Source organism: Elaeis guineensis, chromosome 2 (assembly GCF_000442705.2).
Source record: "Elaeis guineensis isolate ETL-2024a chromosome 2, EG11, whole genome shotgun sequence".
Classification (NCBI taxonomy): domain Eukaryota; kingdom Viridiplantae; phylum Streptophyta; class Magnoliopsida; order Arecales; family Arecaceae; genus Elaeis; species Elaeis guineensis.
The window spans coordinates 1,997,873-2,008,886 of NC_025994.2; the positions used below are offsets into that span (position 1 = coordinate 1,997,873).

At 37.5% G+C, this 11,014-nt stretch overlaps 1 protein-coding gene across 1 annotated transcript; it reads left to right on the forward strand.

Annotated features, from left to right (window-relative positions):
• Positions 1 to 6,386: 6,386 nt before the first annotated feature.
• Positions 6,387 to 8,964, forward strand: LOC140855532 (senescence-specific cysteine protease SAG39-like). The gene is made up of 2 exons (XM_073251422.1): positions 6,387 to 6,894; positions 8,160 to 8,964. The coding sequence occupies exons 1-2, from the start codon at positions 6,459 to 6,461 to the stop codon at positions 8,750 to 8,752; spliced, it is 1,029 nt and encodes a 342-aa protein (XP_073107523.1). The 5' UTR covers positions 6,387 to 6,458; the 3' UTR covers positions 8,753 to 8,964.
• Positions 8,965 to 11,014: the final 2,050 nt, after the last annotated feature.

Below are 11,014 nucleotides of genomic sequence, written 5' to 3' on the forward strand. Positions count from 1 at the left end.
TGGGTCCAAAAGTATTAGATAATAAAATTGATGTATATCTATGACCTTTCATCGATGATCTGAAAGAGCTATAAAAAAATGAGGTACAGACATATGATTCTGTGAGTTGAAATAATTTTAAGTTGCAGGCTTCAATTCTATGAACCATAAATGATTTTTCTGCATATAAAAACTTATCTGGATGGAGCACCAAAGGATATCTTGTATGTCCAATATACAATAGGGATGTATCCTCCTTACATTTAAAGCACGGACAGAAAATATGTTTCATGGATCATTGGCGGTTTCTTCCTGTCAATCATTCTTGGAAGATCCGTTATAATCAATATTTTGATGGTAAGTCCGACTGACGTCCGCCACCTAAGGAGTTAAGTGGAGCAAAAATTTTAGAATAACTTGAAGTCATTGAAAATGTCCAATTTAAAAAAATATCAGATACTCGCAAGCGAAAGCGTACTGAAGCTGAGCTGAATTGGACAAAGCGAAGCATCTTTTTCGAATTACCATATTGGAAGCAACTACTACTTCATCATAATCTGGATGTAACGTACATTGAAAAGAATATTTGTGATAATATCATCGGTATTGTATTGAATATCTCAGAAAAAATAAAAGATGGTATAAAAGCTTACCTTGATTTACAGAAAATGAAAATCCGATCGGAGTTGCATTTAGTTCATCGAGGTGAGAGATTTTTTATGCCACCTGCATGTTATTCACTGTTTGGTGAGGAAAAGAAGAATTTCTGAAGATGGTTCAAAATCGTAAAGTTTTCTGATGCATGCACTTCAAACGTATCGCAGTGTGTTGGAAACAACGACGATAATATCTCTGACATAAAAGGTCATGACTCCCATGTGATGATGCAATGTTTGCTTCCTATGGTCATGCGTGGCTATTTGGATGGTGATGTTCAAACTGCATTGATTGAGCTGAAAGTGTTCTTCTGAGAACTGTGTTACCGAAAATTGAAGATTAACTTACTTGAGAGATCAGAGAAGGATATTGTACTCATTCTTTGTAAGATAGAAAAAATATTTTCACAATCATATTTTGATGTTATGGTGCATCTGACTGTTCATCTTTTAAAGGAAGCTCTTTTGATCGGATCGATACATTATCATGAATGTATCCTATTAAAAAGTAAAAAAATTATACGTACTTTGTCATATTAATTATAAGATGTAAATATATTTTTAAAATTTAAATTTATTTTTATTTATAGATTCTTGTGCACCTTAAAAAAGTATGTGTGTAACAAAGCAAGGTCTGAAGGATCTATAGCGGAAGCATATATAGGTACCGAGTGTATCACATTCTGCTTGATGTATCTTGATGATATTGAAATAAGATTTAATCGTACAGATCGTAATGCAGACCGTGAATGGGATGACAATGAACCAACATTGTCTATATTAAAACAAACGAATCGATATATTGGTGTAAGAAGATATGAATTTATAGACGTGAATGAGCTATCCAAGGCACACTTTTACATTCTAAATAATTGTGAAAAAATTGAAAACTTATTGAATAAATACCATCTTACCATACTGTTTAATATTTAAAAAAAATTTTTATGTCGATGTAAAATTAAAAATCATAATTTTTTACTGTGAGCATAAGAGTATACTATGTAGAGAGAATAATACGGATGCCAATGATCGATATAGGAGAAAATTTTTTAAAATAATTTGATGATCTTGTAAGTTACATTAGTGATACATTATTTATTTACTTATAAATAATATTATTTGAACCAACATAATTTTTTATCTTATGATGTAGATGAAACATAAGTATTTCAATAAAGAAGTGGGTGCGACCGATGAGTTGCATGATTTAGCATGTAGTTCCGATCGAAGGATTAATCACTACGCATCCTATATCATTGAGAGAATGAGATTTCACACAAGGAAGCTTGAGATGCAATGACAGATCCAGAATAGTGAGATTGCTACAACAGGATATGAAGGAGAAGAAGAGATTGATTATTATGGTGTATTGGTAGATATCATAGAACTGAAGTATGGGTCCAGTAATTCTATATTTTTATTTCAGTATGAATGATGGGATATTAGTAATAAAAAGATCTATATTCATATCAATTCATAATTTATCAGTATAAATTTTGCACAAATATGGTACCAAAATGAGCCGTATATATTAGCAACTCAAGCGAAACAAATAATATATTTAAAAGATCTAAAGTATCGAGGTAATTGGCATGTTGTATAAAAAATAACACCTAAAGGCATATATGACATACCAACCTGATTAGAGATGGATAAAAATTCAGATTTATATGAAGAGGAAGCTTTTTAACAAGAAGAACAAATATTAGCCGAGCTTTTGATTGATGAAGAACTTGTAACGGTAACTTTGAATAGGGCTGATCTGCCATCCAACGAAGTTGAAACTGATTTTATATTTAATCTTGATGAGTCGGAGGGCGACGATTAGTTCATAAATCATGATGAGATAGAAGACGACACATATATCGATCATTGTGATTTGGAGGAGGATCTACACATCGAGAAAGATACGAATATTGATGAGTAGATCTATATTCTTCATTCAATCTTGTCTTGTAATAATGGTATGCGATATAATTGTATTCATTAGAATGTTATTTGATTTCTATTATTATTATTATTCAATATTATATTTATTTATATATCAATTATTAAAGATATGGCACCAAAAGAGACGACGACGTTCGCATTCATAGTCTACCTCAGAGGTTGAAGCATCTTCACCGATCTCTATTGCCGCACCGGCTCCACTGTCAGAGGGTCCCAGTGAGGCGGATCCCAATGAGGTGGGTCTCAGTGAGATGGATCCTAGTGATGTGGGTCCCAGTGGTATTATTATATTTTTTATATAATAAAATTTGATTCTTTTATTTAGATCATACTAATAATTTATTTATTATTATTTCAGGTCAGTCTTCATCGGTAGTGAGGCGAGGGCAAGGTCCATCAAAGAACCTCGCTCTAGAGCGTTGGAGACGCGAGCACTCGGGACAGCGTCTCTGGATCGAGATACTAGCCAGCTATATCAGATCCATTAGGAGATGGTGCGAGCCATGGTAGACTGAGCTGGGCATCATATGCCGCAGTTATGTCCCCGTGATGCTCTTCGATTGGTGTCACATTCTACCGGCTCAGAGAAAGATTTTCTACACCCACTTACAGATAAAATAAATTATATTGTGAATATTTAATTTGCATAGTATTCTTCTAATATTTGTTATTGGCAGGGTGTATTCGATATCATTGATTTTGAGGAGGATCGTGTGAGGCGAGCCGTCAACACTCATCTATCCTTGCATTTCAAGGATTATCGCTATCACATACATCAACATTGATACCAGGTGGTGCAGGATCATGGAGAGGAGGTAGCGCGGCAGCAGCCCTATGACAGCATCACCATGGATGATTGGACTGTCACATACCGACAGTACGAGGATCCGGCATATTAGGTTACACATCTAAATTTTTTTTAGAGTTTAATGACTGAATCATTTATTTTTAAATTAAATTTGTTATCTACTAATTTGATGGATAATTTTACAAATACGATGTGCCCAGAATGCAGTGAATCAGACGAGACAGACCGTGCCGCATTGTAGGGTTTCGAGATCGTTCGCTCGTCACATGGAGCACATGATAGGTAATTTTTAATTTTTAATTAGCATATAATTTTTTAATTATTTAAAATTTTTTTAATTAATTTTTAAATTATAGAGAGATGTTGAGAGTGGTGAGCTTCCTAGTAGGATCAATATCTACCAGCGAACCCACCAACGACGGTCGGAGGAGAGGACGACGGGGAGCCAAGAGCTCTTTGTAAGTTTTTTTAATTATTTTTTCATTCGCAGTCTGATTTTTATTAAAAAGTTAAAATAACTCTAATTTTAATTTTCAAGATCGTATGACAGACATGAGATCCCAGCCTACTTTTGAGGGCTCGATCGCATCCATAGATGATGAGATTTGTGATTAGGTGCTCAGTACGAGACCCTATTATGTTAGGATTCTAGGGTATGGGATCACTGCTCCCTCATCCTCACGCTCATCTAGGGCTGATATCCATTCTGCGTGCGAGGTTCAACTGACGGAGGTGTAGAGGTAGACTGTCGAGGATTAACAGCAAGCTGTCATAGATCGATAGCAGGCTGAGCATCGAGCTTAGGAGTTGGCTGCACGCGTCGACGAGTATCAGTAGCTCCAGATTTAGATAATGGAGCAGATGGTGCAGATGGAGCAGACGATACAGCTGATGAGATAGCAGCAGACCGGTCCAAGCTCTGTCAAGCGCTCTCCGTCTCCAGTTTATTCTCCAAATATTGATATTTGATGACTTATTGATGTACTTTTTTATTTCAAATATCTTATAATTTTAATTTAATATAATAAAATAATAAAATTTATTTATCAATTTATTATGTAAATTTTTTATTTTTATTTTTTTTAATTTATAAAAAATATTATACATATAAATTAAAAATGTATATTCATAAATTTTTTTAAAAAAAATATGACTAAATTATTAGCGATGAAATTATTCACGATGAAAGATTCATCACCAAAAATATATTACTAACATAAATTAATTTTTTAATAAATATATAATTAACAGCGATAGAAAACCTTTCGTCGTAAATAATTATTAGTGACGTAAATGTTCGTCGCAAATTAAATCATTTACGATGTAATTTTTTGTCGCTAATATTATTTAATTTTATTTTTTAAAATTTTTTTTATTAAATTAATAGCGACGAAATTTTTTCGTTGTAAAAAATATCTTTTGCGACGTAAACTTTTAATCGCTAAAACTTTGAAATTAATAGCGATGAAAATATTTTCATCGCTATTAATTTTTTATTTATTAGCGATGGTATAATTCATCGTAAATATCTTTTTTTATGATTAAATTTTTTTATTTTTTATTTTTAACGATGAAAAATATTCGTCGTAAATATTTTTTATTAGCGACGAAATTTTTTTCATCGTAAAATATTATCAACAATCTGATTATTGGCGATAAAATATTAACGATGAAAATTACGTCGCTAATATATATTAGCAACGAAAATCGGTTATTAGCGATGACTCAAAAGAGAAGAGACAAAGGACTCCCTTAGACATTAAGAAGAGAAGATCAGGAAATTAAATTGAAATGACTCTATAACATAGACTTCTTTCCAACCCCATATTGGAAGCATACCAACCCTAGGGTCAAGATGAGAGAAAATGAAGCCTAAAGTTGACATACCGTTAGAGGAGAAAAGATAACCCGACGGAATCTCCCAGAGTCTTATGTGGTTTCCATAAATCATGGATATACGAGTTAATATCATGCAATTAATATCCATAATCCACTCCCCACGATACTCACAATCAAAGTTATTGATTCTCCACTTCTGTTATGAAACTTGGAGGTAATATTCGACTGTCCCCTTTATATAAAAAGGAGTAAAGGAGACTTTCAGATAAATCTTTTTTTCAGAGAACAAATTTATCCTTTTATTCTCATACTCTTTTCTCTATTAATATTTTCAAGCTCCAACTGACTTAATCATTGGATGGTCCTCCATTGAAAAATTTTCGATGAAAATGGACTTCATTTGCAGGTTCTTTCAAAAGTCCTGGTCCTTGGATTGAGATTGATTCCTTGATTGGAAGAAGGCCAACCACCAGTAGAGCTCATCCCGGACGGAGGACTTGCCGCAACAGATACCATGCAGATGAATGACAGAATCCTTCCGAGCAAACCATAAGGAATCAGGTTTGCCTCATTATCACAAATGTCAATGTCGATTCTCTTTTGCATGAAAGCCAATATGAATACATCCGAGATATATACGATCGATGTAAATGGATGACAGCTCCTCAAACTCCAAGCAAGCTAGATGGTTGGCTCCAGACATCAAAAGTTCGCTCTTCTAGCAGCCACCAGTGCCCATGCATGAAGGACAAACTGAGCCGCAACCCAGAAGCACCAACAAGCGAAGTATAAACGTTCTTCAGGCTTATCGTTGCGTGTTAGAAAAGCATTCCCTGATTGGACATCCGGAAAGCTGCAATTACTGGAGAGACCCACACAGTGAACGCTTGACCAATGGCAGCTAGATTCCGCGTGCACTAGGATATTGAGCTGCATGGAATCTCCAGCAGAAAGAAGGTATCTCACGGTATCGAGTTATATAACAACTAACGTTCGAACCCGTTGCTCTCACTCCATAAAAGCTAATTGGAATCAGAACGTAATTCACGGCACGCAAAAGTCCTTCTCCACCACCACAATGATAGAGGAATTGAGTACAAAACTCTCTCTCAAACCTCTATATAAAAAAGTGTGGCCTTAGCCTTAGAGGACATGCACAGCCTGAGCACTTCTAGGTTCATAGTAGTCTTTCCATTGCATCACTTTTACACTCCAAAATTTGCATCATGACTTTGCCATTAACCAAAAGTCTTTGCATGGCCCTTTTCGTTCTTCTGCTATGTACTTTTGCTTCTCATGCCACAGCCCGGATGCTTAGTGAAATGACCATGCATGAGAGGCACGAGCAGTGGATGTCTCAGCACGGGCGCGTGTACGGAGACTCGGCAGAGAAGGAGCGCCGCTTTCAGATTTTTAAGGCTAATGTTGAGCTCATTGAATCGTTTAATGCAGGGAACAGTAAGTACAAGCTCGGCGTAAACCAATTTGCTGACCTTACCATCGAGGAGTTCAAGGCCATGATGAACGGTTTTAAGCCTTCCAGTGTTAACACGTTCAAGGCGACGAATGTTTTCAGATATGAAAACGTTACGGCCGTGCCTACTAGCATGGATTGGAGGGCTGAGGGTGCAGTCACTCCCATCAAGGATCAAGGCGACTGTGGTAATCTCAATTAATAGTTCACTATTAAACTCCTTCTTTGAACACAACATAAGATTGGCTTTCAAACGGAGACACCTGTTATATATCCGCCTTTACCTATGCCAAAATCAACAAGAAAAATAATTAATGCACCCTTAAGAAAGAAACTGGGCTTTGCTAAAACAACAATTCATTCGCTATCATCCTGCAGCATACCACGGTCTATCCCATCAACATGCGGTCAGCCCCATGGCTCCTGATATGAACCAATCAAAGGTTTGTGTCTCTCAATTAAACAAGCGTCAACTAAATGAAACAGTGCAAAACAGGAAGGCAGCCTAAATTAAGATCATATTGCCAGCTAGTCAAAATTTCTTGACAGGGAAACAGTGTTACTTTGTTACCTGATCTAAGTTTACTTGACATGGAGGAACACCTTAATGAGTTCGTAGAGTTTAGTAACCCAAGAGTCCGATAATTAAGCAATATCCTGAAAAAATAGAATCAAACAAACAAAATACTATGAGGCCCAACCGCAGGAGAAACACGAACGGGACGGTAAGGTCTTTGGTGCGAAAGTATGACCAAAAAAAAGAAACGTCTTTGGTGCGAAAGACCAAGAAGTCTTTCACACGTGCATGCACTTGATATTTTATTGTGCATGATCATGCATCTTAAATCGTGATTGGGCAGTCGTGTGCGCATGAGAGACGGTGACGGTCTTTCATGCGCCAGGCTTGGGTCCATAGAATTGCATGAATAGCAAAAACAACGACAATAGATCATAATTATAGCAATTAAATCTTATCGGAAAATAAGCATTATGGTCAGCGCATCTTTGAAGAGTGGAGCACGCAGTGGGGTGGGATTATCATTACATTGTTGAACGTTCGTGTCACTGCAATGGCCGCGTTGGAGGGGAACGCGGGGGTACAGAAACTGACGTGGGAGAAGGGCTAACACCATAAAATCAAAGTCCAACTAACCGCACCCATCTAGAACATTTACGTGCCGCACTCGTGCTCCCAGAAAATGGAGTAGGAAAATTACAACTAAACACATTTTTTAAAGTATTTGTCGCATCACTATCATTACAAAATTCAGTAATGTTATATTTCTTATGTCAAGTTAAATTAATAATCCCAGATACGAGAAGTAATACTTATATATATTAGTTATCCGCGGAATACTACATAGTTCCAATACAGAGTTTTCTGACATGTCGACCCCCCTCCCCCCACCCCATCCCCCCCCCCCCCGACCCCCCCCGAAAAAAAAAAAAACAGGATGCTGTTGGGCTTTCTCTGCAGTTGCTGCAATGGAAGGTATCACGAAGCTCAAGACAGGTAAATTGATATCTCTGTCGGAGCAAGAGCTTGTGGACTGTGACGTCGCTGGTGAGGACCAGGGCTGCGAAGGTGGCCTCATGGATGATGCATTCGAATTCATCATCAGAAATGGTGGTCTCACAACGGAAACCAACTACCCTTACAAAGGCATCGACGGCACTTGCAACACCAAGAAGTCCTTCTCCCATGCCGCCTCCATCAAGGGTTACGAGGACGTGCCTGCCAACAGCGAAGCAGCCCTTCTCAATGCTGTGTCCAACCAACCTGTCTCGGTTGCCATAGAAGCTAGTGGTTATTCCTTCCAGTTCTACTCCAGCGGCGTCTTCACCGGCTCCTGCGGGACTGATCTGGACCATGGCGTGACCGCGGTCGGATATGGCACGGCAAGAGATGGAACCAAGTACTGGCTGGTGAAGAACTCATGGGGCTCCTCATGGGGTGAGAGTGGATACGTAAGGATGGAGAGGGATGTGGCTGCCAAGGAGGGGCTCTGTGGGATTGCCATGAAGGCTTCCTACCCTACTGCCTGAATTACAAATGGGGATATATTCTTATATATGATGTCTGAGTCCTATGCTAGTTGTGTGGTTGTTGTCCCCAATATTGCTGACGCTCAATGTAAATTTGCAGCAAGAGGGGTGTCCTGCCTAAGTGTTCATTTCATCATGTGTCTCTGTTTAGTTGTACCTCAATGTGGACTTATATAATCTGAATGAATAATATTGGTTGATTTTCATGTAAATTGGTCTATAGTCTTAACTATTGGGAGCAAGTACATATGGATCTGTTAATTTCTTTTCTTTCAAATTTTTTTGGCTTTTTGTTTGTGCTAATCTTATGAATCTTCATTTCCGAATTTGATCTACCCATCAAATTAAATTAGTCCTGTCTATAGGTTGGAGGAGGGCGCCATTAGTTAATAAAGTCTCATAGAGTACCTATAATTAAGGTACTAAATTAAACCAGTCCCCGGCCCAACGTCCATGGCTTCGTCCATGGCTCTGTCGGCTCCGTTGCATGCCACTTGACGAGTTCGCTATTTGCTCCAGTTTGTCCTCAGATGGTCCCAGTAGCGCCGCTCTTTGTTCGGAAGCCAAGAAGTTCTACCATCAGCTACTAACGTAAGGTTAATTTCCAAACGAAACAAGAGAACCCTTCCTCGGTGACGCTTGGACCACCTCCACCAAGTTTTCCCATGTCTCGGTCAGGTATTCCCTTTGTCTGCCTCTAAAATACAGCAAAAAAGCTATAATGGTTGGTGGCGTTGATTGGTCCCACTGGTCAAGGAGTCACCATGACAAAAAATTGTCCTTTTCTTCCGTTTCACAAACCATGCGGTGGTGGACATGGGCCACGTATACTTTGTCGCCGATTCATATGCAAAAGGCCAAGACTCTTTGTTTTTTTGGTAGAAAAAAAAGGCCAAGACTCTGATAGGCGATAAGCAGCAGAAAAAAATATTTTTCAAGTTTATCGCCCCTAGCAGTAGGAAAACATTTTCATGTTGATCCCCTGAACTCCTGTTTTCCATTTATCTCTTACTACCACTGCTTCCTATTTTCCTATTATCTTTACCTACCACTACTACTACTATATCAACGCGAAGAAAGAATATTTTTATATTTGGGTGTCAAGGGCGATCATGTTGACCACCTTCAGTATGTTACCACGGCATTTACTCCCTCCCAACCATTAGAAAAATGGTCGCTAAGGTTCATGTAACAACACATGCTCATGACCCAAGTCCATATCATGCTTGCCTATAAGATGGTGCCATCCACTAGATTAAAACGAGCATGGATCCTCCATGGTGCATGGGCCACACCATCTTACAACAACCTGAGGCTATTGATCTTCTTATATAAATAGTTTGATAATTATCTATCTTTTAATAGTGGCCATCAAAGACTGCATAGTACTACCACTACTACAGAAAGGATCTATGGCAGCACTTACTACGAAAGCGGTTAGAAAATCGCTACTATATACTCTACAGCAGCGGTTATACATAACCGCTGCCATAATTTTGACCTATAGTAATGGTTATTTGTCACCACTGTCATAGGGTACATATATTAGTGGTTATTGAATAACTACCGCCATAAATCTAATATATGATAGTAGTTACATATAACCGCTGCCATACATCTAATATATAGCAGCGGTTAATCAATCACTACCATAAATTTGATCTGTAGCAACGGTTACATATAACCACTATCCTAGATTTGTGATATGGCAGCGGTTACGTACAACTGCTACTATAGATTTTATTTTTGGCAACGGTTACGTACAATCGCTACAATAGTTAACCTATTGTAGCGGTTACTCGTAACCACTGCTATAGGTCAAAATTATGATAGCGGTTATTTATAACCGCTGTCATATCTTAAACCTATGACAGCGGTTATACGTAACCACTGCGATACAGTAGATCCATAACAGTGATTTTGTTTAACCACTGCTATATCGACAGAAAATAAATTTTTTTCATATATTTCTCTAAATATGATATAAATTTAAAATTTAAAATTCATCTTCACTGTTCACTATCTAAATAATTATTGTTAGAGTGTTGTGATAAAAGATCGCCTTGATCCGATATTCTTAGCTATGTCGATCAATAAAATTCAATTTTGACGGTCACGAATGACTGCATGATGATCTGATAAATAGAGATTACCGATAGATCCAAAAACTTACAACAATGATCTCAGTGATATTTGTAGCACACTTATCAAAATTTTACTTCAATCAGACATTATTATCATGATCAATTTTGCACGTGATGA

Excerpts from the sequence above, each read along its gene's own strand:
- LOC140855532 (XM_073251422.1), top strand. The coding sequence starts at position 6,459 with ATGACTTTGCCATTAACCAAAAGTCTTTGCATGGCCCTTTTCGTTCTT. Across the intron at positions 6,895-8,159 it reads CAAGGATCAAGGCGACTGTG|GATGCTGTTGGGCTTTCTCT; the intron begins GTAATCTCAATT and ends AAAAAAAAACAG.